Below are 20,790 nucleotides of genomic sequence, written 5' to 3'. Positions count from 1 at the left end.
TCTCACCGTAGTAAATAACGGACAGTAATAAATCAGTGTTTGCATTTAACCAACAGGCAAGAAAATGGTGCAAAGCATCACATATCTATAAAACTTCACCCACACACTTCTGACAGTTTAAAATTCCAGAAATTTTTTTTATTAAAGTAAAATGTGTTGTATAGGAAAGAATTGTGACTAAAAATCTGTACATTCTGTAAAAAAGGAGCTAAAAAAGCTAGAAGAGATTTCCGTAAAGTGTCTGCTGTACGGTTTCACAGTCCCTGCTGGGCTTTGGGTCATCTCTTGGTCGTTGCGTCTTCGTCTGGGGAGGAACACTATCGCTGCGATGAACAACAACCACACGGTGGTCATGCGTGTTGGTCCGCTCTCCCGTGTTTGGAGGGAGCAGCTGCTGCTTGTACCTACATTTACATGTATTCATTTGTCAGACACTTTTCTCCAAAGCGATGAACATCTTAGAAAATACAATGCATTCATTATATGAGCAGAAAAAGACACTTAGAAGCAGATGTGGTTCTTAAGTGCAGTTTACTTTCCACCATATGAACCCATGTTCACACAAGGACCTGTATAAAACTTTATCTGAATATCCATGATTCCTGATCACCTTCGTAGCAATTTTTTTTTCCAGAGATGCAGTGTGTATGTGTATAAATGTACCTCCACTCTTATCTAACATCCAGCGCCTCGTATCCACACAGCACCTACTTTTACACACTGGCTCAACTGTTCCACTTTCACATTTTCCCATTAATTTATTTGTTACATTTTGTTCACTTGTCTCTCTTCCAGAGTTTTGCCAGCGGTAGAGTGAATTCCACCTGTTTTTTTCCCCCTCCGAGCCAGTAGGTGGCAGTAAAGAGGCACCCAGTCAATAGCAGCGTGTGAACCTCTTAGATCACCTTATATCTGTCGCTGATGGGTAACGAGATGAAGGCTGCACATGTTTACAGGATGAATCAATCGACAATCTGCGTTAGTGGAGACTGCTTTCACTCATCTCAGTTTTAATGTAGGTAGAAGTTAAAATTAGTTTGACTTAATTACATCTTATTCCCTTTCGAATTATTTAAGGTTTCTTCACTAAATTTCACACGTTAATAAATAGGGAAAACTATTATTCTGACTTAACGAAGACTGGTAAATAATATACTGACTGTAAAGGCAAGTACACTCAACAAATGTAACTTTTGATTTATGAACACAACGAGTTATGAACAGAATTCCGGTCCATGAGGTGAAGAGTTGGACTAATTGAAGTCGTTAGCTCAAAATGAGATCCAATGTACACTGGTAGTGCTGGTAGAGCAGGGAATATGGGAGAAGAAACCAACCTTGGACGATGGAAACCTCACTTCCTCTCGCTCCCTGCGGTCGAATTCTCACTTTTCTTTTTCTGAACCTGAAACGGAGGTGTGAGATAATTGCTGCGAGCAGTAGCTCTGCGCTCCAGTCAAAACAGCCTTCGGGTGTCGCTCTCACCTCTCTCGTGGCGTCTTCGATCTGCTTGAGCTCCTCGTACCTGTCCCGGGACTCCCTGAGGGGCTGCACCATTGCCTCTTCAATCTCAGGGAAGAGCTACAGGGGTCAAAGGTCACTCAATAGAGCTAGGCCATCTAACAGTTTGACACTTTTCAATGAGTGGGTCATTGCTGAAGGATTTAACACCAAGTCGTAACCCAGAAACCATGTGGTCACATTTCTAGTTCCTTGACCAGCGTGTTGACGAAGGCCCTACCTGGACTCCTTACCCTTATTATCGGTAGCATATATTTTTATTAGTCGCACTAAAGTCACGCTGCAGACAGATGGAGCCGATGTGTCCTCGCCACGCACCCCCCCCCATGTTTTTGCACCTGCCGTCTGTCAATGTGACACCCTCTCAAAGGTGTATGCGCTGAAATATGAGCCAAACTATAGCGGCTATTGATCACACCAGATGTATATATGATGAATGAAATGACAAACACGGAGGCTGCAATGATTGATTACATATTTCTTACTGGCACTTCGTGTGCTTTCCAGGAAGCGTTCTTCCGTCGGAAACACAAATGCGCGAATGTAAAGCCCTATTATTTTCAAAAGCCCTGCAACAACTGGTGTAATTTCTCATAACTGGAATGATAATATGGTTTATGGCCTTCTTAGTGCTCACGAGGGGCTGGAAAGGGTTGCAGAACAAAGGGGGTTAATTGCAATCAAGAGCGTCGGACCTCGCCGCAGCCGAGCTCTGTGGAGGATTCTGAGAAATCATCATATAGACCCCGTGTGGTGCAGGGAATGGCTGGAGGAGCCACGCGATTTGAAAGTACAGCAAAGTAGACATAGTTTATAGTCGGCTGGTGAAATCTGTCTATGCGCCTTAGTCTCTCTGACACCGATCCGAACCCGTGTTCTCGTAGGAGCGGTGGCCGCATTCTCACCTTCTCGACGGTCTCAAACATGGGGATGAGGACGAACTTGATGAAGCCGATCTGCGCTGTGGGCTTGGTCACCTTTTCTCTGTCCATGAAGGGGGCGACTGGAAGCCCCTCCAGCTTCTCCCTGTCGCTCTGGGTTGGGTTGGGTTGGGTTGGGTTGGGGGGGGGCACAGTGAGACGGCGTGTTCAAAGATCACGGTCATTGGAAAGTAATCATCCCGACTGTATTATCAACATGACTCCAAGGAAGCCAAAGAGGTTAGAGGTGTCACCTTGCCATCAGAGGATGTGAGTTTGAATCCCCCTCCTAATGTAACGCCATGGATTAACATACTTACCCTAAATTGATACAGTAAAAATTAGCTTGCTCTATAAATGTGTACAAACCTCACGTTGTAACTCACTTTGGAGAAAAGCTGTTAGACGTAAATGAATAATTATTATTAGCTACAATAATTAATAATAAGTAACCAGGCTAAGGTTGAAAGGAGTGAGGTTGTTAGTTCCCAACTGAGACCACTAAGAAGCGATCGTGACTCACAGCACAGGTAGGCGACCTGTGCGTACTGTGGTGGGGTGTGAGCAGGAAACACACCTGCATGAAGTACTCCTCGAGCAGGCAGTCCACCCACGGCTCCGCCACCTCCGTGGGCCGCACCTCGTTGGAGATGTCACAGCACTTGATGAGCACCATCTTCAGCTGCGGGCGGGAACATGCGGTCAGAGGCGCTGCGGCCGAGGCGGTCGCTAGGCAACGCGGCCAAAGTAGGAAAAAGGCAGGCGGCGATGCGGGGGGGAGGGGGGACGCGATGGGCGACCCACAGGTGAGAGACACACACAGACAGGTGGCTATCAGAACACAGAGAGCCCTCTCTGGGCGCTAAGGCTCGTCTAGGGTGCAGCTTGCCCTCACGCAGGTGACGTGCTCCTCGTTGGAGAAGTCGAAGACGTCCACGATCTGCTTGAAGGAGTCCACGATCTCGCCGTGCCGCGCCATATCCGTGGCCAGGATCAGCGTGATCGTCCCCTGTGAATGCGAACAGGACCAACAAGTGAGCCAAATGCACCGCTCCCTCGAGACGTTTTACCCAGCAGCCCCCTGCGATGCGAGGGCAACAGTCGCAGTACATGAGAGCTTCGTCAGCGTGGTGTGAAAACCACACTCACAGCGATGGCTCCTCCAGCCCACGCACAGGAAGGGTCGAGAGCGCAAACGGCACATTAATTCCCACTAAAGTATGAAAACGAATGTTCACTGGACTTCCTGAGGTCTCTTCGTAACTCGTTTGCTTTGTAACGCCAAAGTTGAGTCACGATCAATAAAAGGTTTACTGCACAGATGTCCCTCGATGCTCGGATTACTTAGAGTTAGAGGGTCAGTTTTCGTAAAAGTCTCGGATATAGCCGTGATTAAAGAAAAATGCTTTATACTTAATTTTTTAATGTTTATTAGCTTTGAGCTGCATCGAAGTCAAAACTAATTTTAATGTCGCTCAAAGCTGGTAAAATAAATATATTAAAAATGGTGTGTAGTGTGTCCTCGTGTCAACTGAAAGCACGTCAACTCCACTGAGAGACTCCTATTCAGTGCCGATTGCCGACTGACTCACGTGCAACATTCCTCACCTTGGTGTTCATCATCGACACTCTTGAACATTAGACAAACGCTGTAAACACCGTGGAAGTGAGTTGAATTAAGACGGTGTAATACTTGTACAGCGGAACCTTGGGACTCGAACACGTCTGAACTTGAACAATTCAGAACTTGAACGAGTTGTTTGAGAAAAAAATGTCTCAGAACTCGAACGATATTTCGCTACTCCAACCGATGAGTCTTTCAGGCTAAAACCTGTCGGACACATGCCGCCTCTTTTTCCCGTAAAACGAAGGGTGCATATGACGCGTATGACTCGGTATGAGTCAGTCTTGCCTGAAAACTCGCAAAGTTTATTTCATGTATTTATGGGTTTTACACTTTTCATTTATGGTTTTAGCATCAGGTATGTATTTATATACCGTAGGTTTAAATAGGCAATCATTTGGGGGTCTGGAACGGATTAATCCAATTTACATTTTTTCTTATGGGAAAAATTGATTCAGAACTCAAACTTTTCAGGACTCAAACACCCTTCTGGAACGAATTAAGTTCGAGTTCCGAGGTTCCACTGTACTCTGTTTCAGTTCTCTTTACTGCCATCTATTGGTCCGGAGGGTAAACACAAGTTGTCCTGCTACAGACAAATTTTACAATATAGATAAGTGGAAAAATGCATATATATAACACAATAATGAAGAAAACTGGAAAATATTTGTATTTTCAAAAATTTCCAACACAAATTATAAGACAAGGAGCTGGTGTAATAACCAGGCGTCCATATACACACACACACACCTGGCGAATCAGTTTGAAAGTCTCAGGGTCGATGCTGGAGAAGATGTTGCAGTCAGGCTGAGAGAAGATCTGGAAAGCGACGGCGCAGTGATGGTTCTCCAGGGGGGAGATGTCATTGTAGCGTACAGCGAGCTCTGTCCTCGCATTTATCTGGTACCTGGGAGGGAGGAGATGGGGGGGATGGGGGAGTGATGGTGCAAGGAAGGCGAGGTAAAGGGTGGGAGGTGTGGGGAGTCGGAGAGAAGAGGGGACCAGAAAGGGCTTCAGCACAAGGAGCACCGCCGTGGATGAGAAACACCACCACAGACTTTAGGATCACGGCGCTGCTCTGCCTCACGTGTTGTTGTAGCCTGGGTGGTCAAGGTCATGGCAAACGGCTGCGGTCAGCAGGACCAGGATGTCCATCTGCGTGATTTTCTCCTGTGGCGGTTGACAAGGATGAGGGGCTCACACTTGGGTCCCCTAGCAGAAGGTACCCTAACCCCTCAGAACTGCTGGCACCTTCATCTAGTACATTCATTCATTCATCCATCCATCTGACACCTTTCTCCAAAGCAGCCAACAGCGTTAAGGTACTCAGTGACTTACCCATTTATACAGCTGGGTAGTTTTACTGGAGCTATTTAGGGTAAGTACCTTGCTCAAGGGAACTACAGCTGGAGGTGGGATTCAAACCAGCAACATCTGTGTCCAAAGGCAGCAGCTCTATCGATGACACTACCAGCTTACTGAGATTTACTTTAAATACAGCTAAAAGTTTGGTACCAATGAAGAAACATGAAGAGAACGATAATGGAGAACATGGCCCCGAAGCCCTGCCTGCTCTGTACTTGTATTTTTTAAAAATATTTTTCAATGAACAAACCAGGTGGATTGTTAGGAAAAAAAATATGCAAATTGGGTTATCAGTAGGTGTGCGTCAAGCGTTTTACCTGGAGTCTGCAGAGGTGAATCATGCTGTACATCATCTGAGTGACGCAGAAACAGTGGCGGAAGTTGTGGAAGGGGTTGTTTCTGTAGTTGTCATGGATACAGAGCTGGGGTGGAAGGAGGGGGTGTAGAGTCACCGGGCGGCCATTGGGCGGCACAGGTACAGGTGATCATGAGATGGGTGATGCTCCCAGGTCGCTGCACTCACCAGCCACCTCTTCAGGGTTATGGGGTTGATGCTGAAGTCCGTGACCAGGCCCAGGTCGTGATACATGTGTTCCAGGCAGCTCAGCATCTAGAGCGGCGCAGCGGCACAGCGACACGTCTCATAACCGACCTTATGTCACAATATCCCCTTCATTAGCCTTTGTACCACAGACACATTGTCAGCTCTCCAGCACCGGTGGAAAATGCCATTTTAGTCACGGAATGGCATACGACCCCCTTGTGGTATTTCAGTTTTCCGACGTAGCGAAAAGGCGGACGTGTCTCTAGGATTTATGGGGAATTGTCCAAAGCAGACCCCCAAACATGCTGCATCACCTAAAAATACAGAATATCCTCTATGATGTGCATTAGGACTCAGCTTTGTGTCATGTACAGGTTGGGAGATGCACTTAAAAATCTTATGTTCTCTAGAGCGGACAAAATGAATGGTTGGTTCTCTGGGTGTTATGATAGAATATGAAAGCATAATAGGTTTCGTTGTTGCTCGGGATGATGATTCAATCTGCAAGAGTCGGAATCCTGTTCTTATTTTGAACGCAGCTCTGCTGGTTCCAGGTCCCAGTGTTGAGTTGTGCAAGAAACTTGAATTTGCATTTCATACAGGAAAAAAGAAAAAGTAACATGCTGATGTGACGAGACGTAGCGGCAGGACAGAGAAAAAGTTCAGCCAAAGAGCCGTCACGTCCGACGAGGATCCAAAAACGCTGAGACGGCTGACAGTGATGCGCCCGGGGAAATATGATTGTATTTTCGTGTTTATGTCTATTTTTAACCCACGAGTTGCTGGCACTGTGTGGAGAAGGTGTCCACCGGTCCTCACCTCATTGGGTTCCCACTGCCACACATCGAAGGTGGGCTTTCTAAGAGCCTCCACGGTTTCCTGGGACAGGTGGTACTGCAGGCAGGAGAGGGCATGGGAACGAGGGGTATGGCGGGGGGAGGGAGAGAGAGAGAGAGAGAGAGAGAGAGAGAGAGAGAGAGAGAAAGAGAGAGAGAGGTGCCACAACCAGACATGAATGTCTTTGGTCTCCTGATAGAGTATTTACTGCAGGCCACAGAGCACCACCTGGCTGGGGGGGGCACCTGTATACCTGCCACATGCCAAATGCTTGGCCTTGGGCACAGCTGTCACACACACACACACACACACACACACACACACCTGGGCAGCCGGAATACATGGAAGCACCTGTCACTGGAAGGCCAACCCATCATTCGCTGTCGTGTAGAAATACACCGATTTACACCTCAGCAGACGAACGTGAATCGATAAAGAGCACATGTATTCAATGACAGATATGAACATGGAGATGTGGGGGGGTGAGGCCCAAAGAGGGCGGCGTAAACAAACGCCGTGCGCTTGTGATCGTACCTTGGGGTAGGAAGGCACGTCCCTGCGGGGTGTGAGCTTCTTGCTGTCGTCAAGGAAACTACTACAGAGAGGAAGAGCCAATCAGTGAGCGAAATCCGCGACTTCCTGGGGCAAACGGTGCAGTCGACAACTGAGCCTATCAGGCAGTGCAAAGCAATCGAGGAACGGTGGAAAACCGAGTGTGACCCGTTTAAAGGACGCCGAAATCAAACAGATTGCAGGCGGCGCTGGCTGAGAACCTGCTTTAACTGGATTTCCCTGGGATTTACTGTGGTGCTGAGAAACTCCCAGCTTTATAGCGTCACACAGGGTTTGTGGGACAGCGTGTGTCCTGCGGGACTGTTGACTGAGTGGGTCACCACCTCGTGTGTGTGTGTGTGTGTGTGGGGACTTGAGGAGGCCAAAGGTGAAACGAGATAGTGCACCATCATCACGTGCACTGAGCCCATCCACCCCAGGGCACCTGCACAGCTACATCCTCCCCAGGTAGGGGGTGCGAGCAGCCCTGCCGAGCTCTCAGAAACTGCTCAGGACCTTGTTCACTTTTCTGCTTTTTATATATATATATATATATATATATATAAATTTTTTTTTACACTAAAGCACTGACATAAAAACTTCAGCATGTTAAAGGACACACCTCACCGCACACACAGCTGGCAACACCTTCGTTTACACACCTTTTTTCCACAAGTGAATAAAAACAATACATGTAAATTAACACCTTTTGCTCAGAAAAAATGTTTAATTGCTGATTTTAAAATGTTTTTAATGGTTTTGGTATTTAATAAATTCTTATGGATGTGTGTGGTTAAAGTGTTTCGGGACTTTTCTTCTACAGTTTTCAAAACTCACGTCTTCACTGTTTTTCTGAAAGCACTTTAAAGTTATCGGGTTTTAATGCGGTTATTTATAATCGTTGTTTTTAACCCCTGATGTTTTCCACTGTCTGTATTTGGAAAAAGGAGTTCATGTGAAGAGTACAGATGAGTGAATAACCTCAGTCATGCTACAGTGTAATGAATTACAAAGATTTTATTGGAGATGTGATACATTGAAGTGTCTTGTATTCTGGAGTGTTTTTTTTTTTTTTAACATTATTGAACTGAATAAAGTTTGAAAAAAATGTAAATTAAAGCTCAGTTAAAATCCAAACTTTGTTAAATGAGAATTCATGATTCTATTTCCAGTTTCCACTTTTAAATAACATGATAATAATAATGTTGTAGTAGTAGTATTATTATTATTATTATTATTATTATTATTATTATTATTATTATTATTATTATTATTATTATTATTATTATTATTATGATGGGGGTGCGGTGGCGCAGTGGGTTGGGCCAGGTCCTGCTCGCCAGTGGGTCTGGGGTTCAAGTCCCGCTTGGGGTGCCTTGCGACGGCCTGGCGTCCAGTCCTGGGTGTGTCCCCTCCCCCTCCGGCCTTACGCCCTGTGTTGCCGGGTTAGGCTCCGGCTCCCCGCGACCCCGTATGGGACAAGCGGTTTAGAAAATGTGTGTGTGTGTATTATTATTATTATTATTATTATTATTATTATTATTATTATTATAATAATACATCGTGGTCCCAGCGTATGGCCTGGGGACTGTCTGCCGTTTAGTGTGACATGTCTTCCAGGAACATCTGTACAATTACGAACATATGCTATACCTCCCACAGGTACTATGAATTCTATTGAATTGCTTGACACACTGCAGACCCCATATGACACAGGTGTCGGGGTAGAAAAATTTCGACCGTGGTATAAGCGAGTCCATGTTGCGTGAAATTTACATGTTTTAATTGAAACTCACCCATGTTTTGTGTTTGAAGGGTTAGAAACCGTCAGTGTAAATAATAGCTGGGGGGTGCGGTGGGGCAGCGGGTTTGGCCGGGTCCCGCTCCCTGGTGGGTCTCGGGTTCGAATCCAGGGTGTCCCCCCTCCCCCTCCCGCCCTGTACTCTGCGTTGCTGGGTTAGGCTCCGGCTCACCAGGACCCCGCTCGGGACAAACAGTTGTAGACTTTGTGTGTGTGTGTGTCAGTTAGAAACCACCAGTGTAAAAAATGTAACTGCACGTAGTTACACAGGAATGAGTGAAAGTACATATGTACAAGTAATAATCCTGTACAGATTTCACTCTGGATTTTTTGTGTTTATCTCTTAGGACAAAAATTCACTCTCGATTCACACTACTTGCCCTCTATTACTTTCCATTTAAAAAACACCAAAAAAAATCTAATCAAATCTTTGAGCGCATTACCAGCGATTATATTGAGTCGCGTTGTATCAGGTCTACAGTGTTCTGCGGTTAGGGCTCTACACACCTTGGACACACACCGAAACCCAACTAAAATACAATAAATTAAATTACACTGTTTAGCTGAGATATTTAGGATTCAGTACATCACTTAGTATGATTTTTACACTAGTGGCCCTCAAACCAGTTCACTACAATGTCTGGGGGGGGTCGGACCCCCCTGCTTCACACTCTAATCCTTTTTCCAGACTTGCTCAGTTTTTGAGTACTTTCATCTCCACCGTGACCAAGGATATTGTTTCCAGTCATCATACACATATTACGCACTAACTCCTCCCAGAACATCGCAGAGTAACGAGTTTTACCCCGTAACGGGTTAACGGCGACTGACCTATGGCTCCTGGAGGCCATCTCTTCTCGGAGCTTCTGGATGTCACTGCGACACTTCTCGATCTCCACAACCTTGAGCCCCTCCACTGGGCGAGGGAGAGAGCGGGGTGTCAGTCGCCAGCGGGGCGCGCGCACACACACACACACACACACACACACACACACACACACACACACACACACACACACACAGCAGTGCCTTTGGAGGGGAATCGAGTAGATGGCTGAACGAACGGAGAAGGAAGATGCGCGAGGGACAGCGGGAGCGAGAATGCATTTCCTCTGAGACACAAAGCTATCAGGCAGGTACAGGCAAATCAGCTGCAAATACGCTGGCTGAAGGCGTGTGCGAGTGCGTGTGTGGCAGAGGTAGAACGGAATTAAACGAGACCCAGGGCAGCGACACAATGAAACGCGGTCCTTGGTTGTACAGGGAAACCCATCCCTCGCCCTCTTTGTTCCCTACACACCGGTAGGATCAGTGGTCCATTGACAGGAACGTGAATGATGATGTATGATGAACACTTGATGATTGATGATGTATAATTTACAGGACTAATATTAACTGACATATATTGTCTTCCAGTGGCACAGCAGGCAGCACTGGTGCCACACGGCTCTTGGGCTGTGAGTTTGAATACGACTTAAGTTTGCATGTTCTACCTGTGTTGGCAAGGGTTTCCCCTCACATTCCAAAGACACGTGTTTCAAGGCAATTGATGACTCTTAAGTTGTCCTCAGTGCGCGCGTGTGTGTGTGAGAGATGGAATGGTGTCCTATCCAGGATGTTCCCTGCCTCATGCCCTGTACTTCCAGATAGACTGACAAGTGACTAGTGATGATGGATGACATGCAGAATGAATATACTTCCTCTCTCTTTCTCTTTTTTTGGTCCCCTGGATTGCCTTAGAATTTCTTCCTTCTCATTCCTTCCTCATCACGCACTAGGCAGCGATTAATTTAGCACGGGACTCCTTAGAACCCGAGGTCGGCAGAGCTGTTCTTTGGGACCGAGGAGCGAAGGTGGATCTCCGTGGAGACGGCGGTTAGGATGCGTCTCCTTGGAGACGAGAGGTAGAGGCAGACCCGCACGGGCCCTGAGGTTAGAACGGCTCTCCACAGAGACCCGCCTTGAAAATGCCAGCTGCACAAAGGGTCTCCAGGGATACGGAGATTAGGATGGGTTTCCATGGAGACTGACACAATGACACCGGCTACGACGACGACTGCGCTTGTTACGCACTGATGAGCTGCAGGCCCTGAAGTTAAACCAAACTGCACCACAAAGTTTATAAATCACAGAAGCAGACCTCGCACTCCCACACAGTACATTTACAGTGACAGTTACGAGGCCTCCAGCACATGCCTGTAACCGAGCGCTGTTGGATGCGGAGAAGAGTGGCATCCGAGATGGGGTCGGATCCCTGCTGCTGAATGATGGGTAGAAACTCATTGACCTCTTCAGTCAGGGTGAAATTCTCCAGGGAAGCACCTTTGTATTGAGAGGGGTGGGGGTGAAACGACCCTGGGTAAAAGCCGGTAGCCTGTAAACGTGTCAGGCAATACATCAAATTGGCGAGACGTTGCGTAACAGCGGACGGATCGCTTTGTTTTATTGGGCTCTTAGTTTTTTCGGGCTCGCCTGCCCAGTTGAGAGTGCTTGCTGCTATGTCTGTCACGGTCGATTCCATAACACTACAGATCGTGACTGATGGCATGTTTATTGGCCTCTCTCTCTCTCACTCACACACACAAACACACACACAAAGTCACGCGAGCAGAAGCGCTTAAACACAGATGAATAATAAAGAGAGAACCGCACGCCGAGGCTGAGCGAAGGAAGATGGGAATGGTACTCACACTCGACCCTCTTCTCCAGCATGGCCAGGCGGTTTGACACCTCAGCCTTCAACTCGTTTATCCTGAACGCCCTGCAGAAAGCACGGCCAGAGGACATGATTCACCTTCGTCGATCGATACCGTCCGGCGGCCATCTCCGTGACGACGACGATGGCGGCGGCAGCAGGAGCTCGGACGCACGCACCTGGAGAACTGCTCGGCCACCTGGCTCAGCACATTCTGGAAGAGCTCCTCTTTGTCTGGAATCAAATGGGGTGCACAAGTGAGAGCGTCAACAGCAGTGGTGGTGATTCAGTGAGGGGTCCATCATTCAGCTTACATCGGCACACTTGGTCCTCCGAACCATCTCTCACACACACACACACACCCTTGGTCACAAGCAAGTTTTACGCAACTGAGTTTGCTGGGACATTGCAGGGAACCTGGAAAGAAATGAGCAAGACAGAAAAAGAGAAACGGATGCAAAGGTAGCTTAGAAAACCGTGAGCCAAGCTAATACATCAATAGCTGCCAAAAGAGATCAGATCCTGACTTTACTCTTCTTACCACAGTAACTATCAGATCTGAGCAGAAGCGTCTCTTTATGAAGACCTGAACGTGTATTTCAGTTCTCTCTCGCTCTCTTTCATAAAAACCCATCGGTGGCTGGAGAAGCTCGCGCCATTGGCTGAGCGTTAGGTTGCGGACAAAGGTCATCCGAAGTTAGTAAATACTATAGCCGGGAGCGAGATCAGCCCGGCGCTGGCCGGCCGGCACCCCACGTGCAGCGTTCCCTGTGGTAAAGTGCGCTGCAGCATCAGAGGTCAGGGTCAGCGAGATCACTGCTCCCGTGGATCCAGGAACGCAACGTATTAGCGCCCGGAATATCATGCCGCCAACAACAGCAATAACTGCCAACGCCCAATGGCAGTAAGTGAATAGAACGGGCAAAGGGCCCACCCAAGATAAGAAGTCAATAAGGAGAAAATGATGAGTCCAATCGCACCCAAAATCGATAACCAGCTGTGGGGCCTAAAATAAATTCCCCCTAAACGTTCGCATGAGTTCTCCTTTGCTTTTATCACATGCAAACGGTTTTTTTCTGATGCGGAACAGAAAGCTTTACACACGTTCAGATGGTCCCCGAGTTTTATTATCATATATTACAAGGTTTTATTCATGAAAGGACTTTCGAAACCCTGATCATTCTGAGCTCTTTTCACTCATCTTCTCTAGCAGTCTTCCTCTTACATGTAGTAACAAGATGAGGTGGCGGAGCGCTCTTGCGGTGCGTTGTTATAGCCGTTGTGCACAAGCACAGATTTGCAATGTGCTGGAGTTAAGCTCTACATACATTTGTTGATAACATTTATTATATAGTTTTCTTTTTGTATTTTGCTGTGCTTTATATTTTGTATCAGTGTGGTGCATCACACTTGGAGAGTTGGAGAAATTCAATTTCATTATACTTGTAGAATGAAAATAAAGGTGGATTGAATTGAACCGAACTGAATTCGTGTCTGTTAAGGCAATCGTTCATCTTTTTCACTGTCCAACTGTCCATCCATCTGTCCATCCATCTATAATCAATAACAAACTTGTCCAGTGAAGGGTTGCGATTGTCCCGGTGAAATCCCTGAGAAAAATGTAATTTCTCCCTCATCAGTGACCACTTCTCTTACACTGAAAGCTGAAGACTGGCCATTTGTTTACCAGTCAAGATTCCTATTAATTTATGTAACTTATACAAATAAAGAATTTTCATACAACACAGGCAGGATGACACTCACCCCCCAGCTGTTCCCCGGACAAAGGCACCACTTTGTAAGGAGACCTTCGAAACAAGAGACACACACAATTAGAGGAGCCAGTCGTGTCAATACACACACCCACCCCTCGCTCACATTTTCCTGTTCACCTCCAGAGAGCATCTTTATGCTGTCGATTTGTACGGAAACCATCCGGTTATACATGCAGAAACCAGTCCATTTGCTGCAGGCGAGCTCTCTCCGTGTTTCCAGATCTGCAGTGTTTGCATTGCAAATAGACACAGTTCGCTTATGGCACACAGATAAGAGTCTTATCAAAAGGCATCTGTGTGCTCGCTCTTGTGTGTCTCTGTGCGTGCCTGGCTGTCTATGTGTGTGCCGAGCTATACGTCTGCGCGTTTTATACATGGGAGCTGCTGGTAGCACAGTGGTTAATACCTCCACCTTTGGACTTAGAGGTTGCAGGTTCAAATGCCACCTGCAGCAGGAGTGCCCTTAATAGTGTAAGTTACTTTGAGGGGAAAAGTATTGGCTAAAATAATAAACATTATTTGTGTGTGCTTTGGAATGTGGAATTCCATTGTTCTACACACTGTGTGTCCATCTTCCATCCATATTGGCCTCCTGGGTTCAAATAACATTGTGGAGCTATACTGAAAATGGTAAAGAACACAGAGATGCTGAAAAGGGGTTTTCGCAGTGCAAGAATTCCTCTCTGCCTGTAGTGTCCCGTGTGTGTTATAGGTTCCAGTCCCTCTCGTGGACCAGGAAGACACGGTCCCCTCACTTCTCCGTGTTGTGCGGCATGGTGGGATCGATGGAGACCATGGCGCCGGTGACATCCATCAAGGAGATGGTTGTATTCCTGTAACACGCAAACATTTCATCAGACAAAAGTGTGTATGAAACTATGAGATAAAGCTAAACGCAGAGATGCTGCAGGATGAGTCCTACAAGGAGCTGGGGCAGGAGGGTGGAACGAGTATCTCAGTGGAGACTTGGGGTGACTGCTTTACCTCTGTAGTCCTGCTGCAGTGCAGAAGAGCTCCTTCATGTCACCAGGGCTGCAGAACCGGCTGAACACGACCTGGAGCATGTGAGGAAGCGATGGTGATCAGTTCAGAACCTACGGTGGGCTTTTATCCATCACCACCCATCAGCACCCTCCATCCATCATTTTACATTGCCACCCACCATCCATTATAACTTATCATCATCCATCACGATCCATAATCCACCACAACCACCACCCACAATCCATCACCGGCCACAATCCATTATCATCCGTCATCCATCACCATCCGTAATAACTCATCACCGTCCATCACCACCCACAATCCATCATCATCTATCATCCACCACCAGCCATCATGACTCTTCTTACTTTATAACCCTTCACCGGCCATCAACACCTTTCAACACCCATCAGCATCCATCATGACCCACCATCCCATGAACACTCATCGTCTATCATCACCATCCATCTATCACTTCTTATCAGTGTCCATAATAACTCATTACCGCCACCTCATTCACCACATCTGACAGGTTCTGAAATGATGGCAGCCAAAACATCCCAATCATGAGCTTAAGGAATATATAGTATATATTATATACATATAGTCAGGTGGACTTTTTCCTTTAGATGTTTTTTATAATACAGCTGTACAAACAACATTCGTAATGAAAAAAAATTGAAGGGAAGATGCTTGTGTTTCAAAATTATATGGATTCACTGAGAGAACATGGAAGTAATACCCCTCTATTAAGGCTGGACATTTAAAGGCCTAATAGAGAAGATGGAAAGCAGGAAGCAGGAAACACTGAGAGGCGAATAAATTGATGCTGCATTGACTTCTTATGGTCATTTTCAGTCAGTTCTGTCTGTGCTCTTCACAAAAACGTGCTATCGGACTTAAAATAGACACATTTAACAGTCTTTTCTTCTGTTGCTTTTTTAAACATCACAGCTCCGCCATCAGACCAGAAGAGATGAGAACTTCCACCTGAGGAACACTCGCAAATAAACCAGACAAAACAATAAAAAAGAAATGAAGGGGAACAGTAATTCATAAACAGTTGTAAATTGACTAAAGAGACTGCGCTGGAGGTGGAGTGAGACAGTGAGAGAGAGATGGGGAGCGAAAGGACTGCAGACAGACAGAGGTGCCGGTGACTCGTCCCCCATCGTTGCAGGTGCAGTATTCATCTGCCCCGACTCGGGCTCCTCCAGTTTGTCTCACTGTGACATTTCTTCTCTCACAATTTCATTTCTACTATTTGATGTCTATCTTTGTTCACTCGGTTTTAAAAAGAAAAAGTTTTTTGTTTTCACAACCAGAGGCGGGCCAGCAGGGGGTGCAGTGATTTGAGGTGCCTTGCGAGGACGCAGGTTAGAATCCCACTTCCTGCTGAAGTGCTCTTGATCAAGGTACTTACCCTGAAGTGATACGTTAAAAATTACCCAGATATTTAAATGGGTAAGTCACGGAAAGCAGTGACAAATGGCAAAAAAAAAAAAGGGGGCAGATAAAGAAGTAAATATGTTGTCTTCACTGTGATTTTACTGCATACGGAAACCTGCCCCCTGGCTGCTTCCTCACACAGGTACACCTTGCACTTGCTCATTTGCATATCTGTCCGGTAAACAGACCACTCATGCCAGACACCAAGACCACCCCCCACCCCAACTGAACGCTTTGATGTCCTCCTGGAGGAAAGGAGGGCTCCGTCTGGCCCCTTTGACCAAAGGCGTTCCTGATGTGTGAAAAGATGGACGGAACAATGCTCGTTAATAATCCCATCAGTAACTGAAGAAGAGCGCTGAGGCCAGTGCCGCCAGGGTTCGAAACACACCGTGTCGTCACATGCAGAGACGCACATGCCAAGCAGCTGCTCATTTGCATGACTGCCAGCACTGCGAGGGGAAAAACACACTCATCAAAGTGCAACAGCAGCTAATCCTCCCTAAAGAGGGTCCTTCGCTCGTAATGCCCCCCCCCCCGGCGCTCACTGCGCAGCCCCCTGCCTGCCACGCCGCCCACCCGGGTGACGTCTAGAGGGAAACACTGATGGCTCCACATGGAGGAGTGGAAGCCAAACTCGCAGACCGCAGGGGGTCCACGGAGTCTCAGTACAGCATCTGGAACGTCTTTCTATCGACGTAAATTCGTGGACGTCGTGAAATCGAACTGGAATGATTAAGTGCCGTAAGTTTGAGGGAGATGACTGGCTGTGGGTTCAAATCCCAGGAGGGAGCCCCTTGTCTTGGACACTTGTACAGATGTACTGTAATTCAGCAGAATTCTCAGGTTTTTATTATTATTATTAGTCCTTATTTGTCTGACACTGTTGTTCAAGGAAAAAGGTTTGTACACTAAGCTGCTTACATCGATTTACCCCTTTATAGAGCTGGGTAATTTTTAGAGAATCACTTCAGAGTACATACCTTGATCAAGGGTATTACAGCGGGAGGTGGGATTTGTACATGTAACTTCTGCTCCCAGATACAGAAATTACAAACACATGATTATACACAGTAAAAATGAAAACAAAAAGTTATTTAAATCATTGTAGATCAAAGGTTGGAAATTATAATAATCCACTATTACTTACAATTTATGCAATTTAAATAATCATGTCCTGAGCGGGGTCCTGGTGAACCGGAGCCTACCCTGAAATCATTGTGCACAAGGATTAAAGGGGAGTACACCCTGAACAAGATACCATAATAATAATAATAATAATAATAATAATAATAATAATCTCTGTGCAGTTTTAGACCTTTGCTTTTTACATCTTTTTTATTTCCTTTTTCTGATGACAGCAGGGGAAAGACACACAGCAGCAGGCTGTGACTAAAGGAAGCGTTCAGAGGAAACTAGGACACAAACTGCAGCGGGATGAAGGACACGGAGGCTCAGAGGCCAAGGGAGAGAACCGAGTGACAGTTATGAAGATGAAGAAGAGAGGAGACGCTGCCAGGGACTGTTCAGAATCTGGCTTGGAGATCACGCTGAACACACACGGTCCGTGCAAGCGCGGAGAGCAAAAGGGCGAAACGTAAACAAACCGAGAATTTGCCTGTTAAATAATGCAGAAGTGGGAATCAAAAGGCTGCAAACCAAAGAAAGTTGGTTTATTATTAATTAATGTGTGTTTCTGCCTTTTCCATTTTATTATAATTTATTCTCCATCCATCCATTTCTGCCATTTCCATGTTATTACAATTTATTCTCCATCCATCAATCCATTTCTGCCTTTTCCATTTTATTACAATTTATTCTCCATCCATCATCCATCCATCCATCCATCCATCCATCACAAAAAGCTCGGTAAAAACAGGGTACCTCCGCTTTCAAGGCAACCTCATTAATGCAGGCGGGATGCAGCGCCACATTATGTGGTACTTGACTGGTTGATTTATATTCCTCCGCCCTCGTTGGAGGGTCTTACACAACCAGGCGTCCCGGGCCTCGTGTGAGACTCCAGTGCTACGCTGGGAAACGTGTTAAAAGCGTAGGACAAAGGTCCTGTTTTGTGTTTATGTTAGGGTCTGATGTGTGTGTGAGGGTGGAGCAATTATGTGCACGATGAGGTGTGTGCACAATAAGTTTTACGTGCACGGGGCATGAGTGCATGTGAGAGGCTGCGTGCACGCGTTTGTGTGTGTGTGTGGCTGCAAGCGAACTGCTCATGTGGCCCTGACTAAGCGCTGATGCGGCTCTTTTCTGTGGGCGACTCCTGTTCTTTCGGAGACCCCTGCAGGGCTCGGGTCCCAGCGGTCGAACGCACCGTTTCCCATCAGCGCACGGACGACTGACCGCCGTGAGACGACGCTCTGCTACAGGCTGCGCGTCATTTACGTGCTCAGCAGATGGGTTTGGACTAACATGTCTGTCCAGTGCTGCAGCTGGACGTCGCTCAGGAGCTGTGTCCCTCTTGGAGCACAACAAATGTTTGATCTCGAGTCCAGAGAGACACGAACATCTCCAAGGAGGAAAAGGACATCTCCATTTCTCGCCTCCCTGAGTCGCAAAACCACAACCCACCCGGATGAGCGAATTAAAGATGCAACGGACACGTCCATCAGACTGGACCACTGCAGACTGATCCCAAGTCCTGCATTTGGCCTTGGATCACATACTGCTGATCCTCCCTCCATCTTTATAGCCCTTTACCACAGTACTTCACCCTAGTGCGCGACAAACTTTACACCTACAGTCATGTAAACTGCACTGAAATTCTTCCACAGACGGGAAACAACCATCACAGACACACTGTTCATGGTCATTACCGGTCCTTGGTGAGCTGGAGCTCCCCTTCCAGGTGGTTTTCACCACGTTTTACCAGTTATTCCACCTTGTGTTCCATTGTGAACACAGTGGTTCTTTAAACATTAAAAGAGTATTAAACATCAAAAGTGCTCCCTAATGCCGCCCCCCCCATGGTGCTGTCAGGCAGGAGGAAGTGAAGGAACATTCATTTTTGATCGATGTGTGTGTAACGCATTTTAACGGCAATTTACCATAAAAAAAAAAACTGAACAAACCTTACACTTCCCCATCGTTGCGATGCATTTAAGGGCAAGTGTTTGCTGGCGTGAAAGATCCGTCCGTCCGTCCGTCCGTCCATTCATTCATTCATTCATTCATTCATTCATTCCCATAACGGCGTGTCCAACGGAAAGAACACTAACAAACGAAGACTAATTGACAAGCAACAATAAGCTCAGTGAGGAATCCATGAAAACGAAGAACGCGAGTTGGAGACATGAAATGATGATGTTGCTGATGATATGGAATAATGACACTGCTGGTCATCTCTGAGAGTCAGGTACCGCCACGCGTGTTCCGCTCACCTTCTGGACCCTGCCGTCCACGTCCAGGTAGACCGCGCGGTGAGCCGAGGACGCGGAGCCCATGGCGACGACGCTGCGGGGGGTCGGACAGCGGCTCTCCGTGGTGCCGGCGCGCGGATCGCAGCGGATCGCAGTCAAGTCAGCGCTCCGAGTCCGACAGCATCTCTCCTCCACCGGCCCCTTCGCGCACCGCCGTGAGAGGAACTCCCACCCGGCAACGTCCCCTCCCACCGCCATCCCCCTCCCCTCTCTCACAGTGACTGCACGTGGGAGCAATAATTATTATTATTATTATGATAATTATCATAACGGATTTCATTACATTAGTGCTCAGATCGTACGTCTCAACTGCAGTTATAACACAGGGTATAACGGTACTAGTAAAGCACAGCAGCGCAATTAAGGTAAACGGACGATAGGAAACGAAATGAGCAGATTTTCGTTAGGAAAAAAAAAACACCTCGTTTTAAGAAGTGGTCGCGAGCCGCGTTCGTGTCTCTCGGGGGGGTTTGGGCGAGGACCTGTCTTCAGTGACAACGTAAAGGGAAACTGAGTAAACAGGGGCCAGCCGTCACTGCAGTGCTTCGCGCTTCTGTCTGCCGTCAGACCCGCAGGTTGCAGGTTCGAATCCCACTGCCAGTTGTTGTAGTAGCCTCGAGCACGGTGCTTACCCATTATAGCAGTGAAATTACCCAGCCGGGTAAGTAAATTCAGGCAGCTTAACGTTGTAAGTCACTTTGGACTGAAAGAGTCAATCATTATCAGGTCAATGCAATTATGATACGATCAATAAGCCCTCATAACTTAACTTCCAGAGCGATCATACCTTCAAAGACCCCTTTCCCCTTTTCGGGTTCTGTGCTGTGAGGACGTTTCCCTAAAGGAGTTTATTCCGGATTTAGTCAGTAACACAGCTCCTCTTCACACACCCTGGGGCGTTACCACGATGTTATTTCTGGAGCACGTGACTGTTAGAAGCGCGTTCCCACGAATCTGCTGGTGGATGAGCGCGTGATTGAAAGAGTGACGTGAGAAGGAGAGTAAACTCCAGTCTTGCCTGAGACGGTAATATAAAGAAACACAAAAAAATAGTGCAGTGTATCCAGCACTGCGGGTCACCCTGGATAAAGGTATCGGCTAAATATTAGTTCATAATAACTGTACGTCACTTTAGAGACAAGAATCTCTTAAATAAACAAAGGCACAAGTTTAACCGCCAGCGCGAAACGTTACGCTGGGGATCGCTGTTGACGGTTTGCATAGAAGTCACGTGGTACACCCGGGCGCCCAATCACACGGCGTTGACCACGCCTCCTCTCGCCCCTGCC

At 46.9% G+C, this 20,790-nt stretch overlaps 1 protein-coding gene across 4 annotated transcripts; it reads right to left on the bottom strand.

Moving 5' to 3' along the window:
* Positions 1-160: 160 nt before the first annotated feature.
* On the bottom strand, positions 161-20,706 carry pde9aa (phosphodiesterase 9aa). 4 transcript variants are annotated; one of them, XM_018739960.1, is made up of 20 exons: positions 20,289-20,706; positions 19,463-19,722; positions 14,619-14,689; positions 14,390-14,467; positions 13,624-13,667; positions 12,039-12,093; positions 11,855-11,925; positions 9,996-10,080; positions 7,346-7,406; positions 6,794-6,868; positions 5,954-6,040; positions 5,748-5,852; positions 5,153-5,235; positions 4,816-4,972; positions 3,337-3,450; positions 3,019-3,123; positions 2,427-2,555; positions 1,486-1,581; positions 1,338-1,405; positions 161-404 (listed from the first exon to the last, which is right to left on the bottom strand). In XM_018739960.1, the coding sequence occupies exons 2-19, from the start codon at positions 19,697-19,699 to the stop codon at positions 1,355-1,357; spliced, it is 1,704 nt and encodes a 567-aa protein (XP_018595476.1). In that variant the 5' UTR covers positions 19,700-19,722; positions 20,289-20,706; the 3' UTR covers positions 161-404; positions 1,338-1,354. The 4 variants fall into 4 exon arrangements, with proteins under 4 accessions (XP_018595476.1, XP_018595479.1, XP_018595477.1 ...); XM_018739963.1 differs by lacking the exons at positions 19,463-19,722; positions 20,289-20,706 and adding exons at positions 17,218-17,276; positions 19,154-19,164; XM_018739961.1 differs by lacking the exon at positions 19,463-19,722.
* Positions 20,707-20,790: the final 84 nt, after the last annotated feature.

Source organism: Scleropages formosus, chromosome 14 (genome assembly GCF_900964775.1).
Source record: "Scleropages formosus chromosome 14, fSclFor1.1, whole genome shotgun sequence".
Lineage (NCBI taxonomy): Eukaryota > Metazoa > Chordata > Actinopteri > Osteoglossiformes > Osteoglossidae > Scleropages > Scleropages formosus.
Note: the sequence above shows the minus strand (reverse complement) of the source record. Positions and strands in the feature narration are given on the sequence as shown.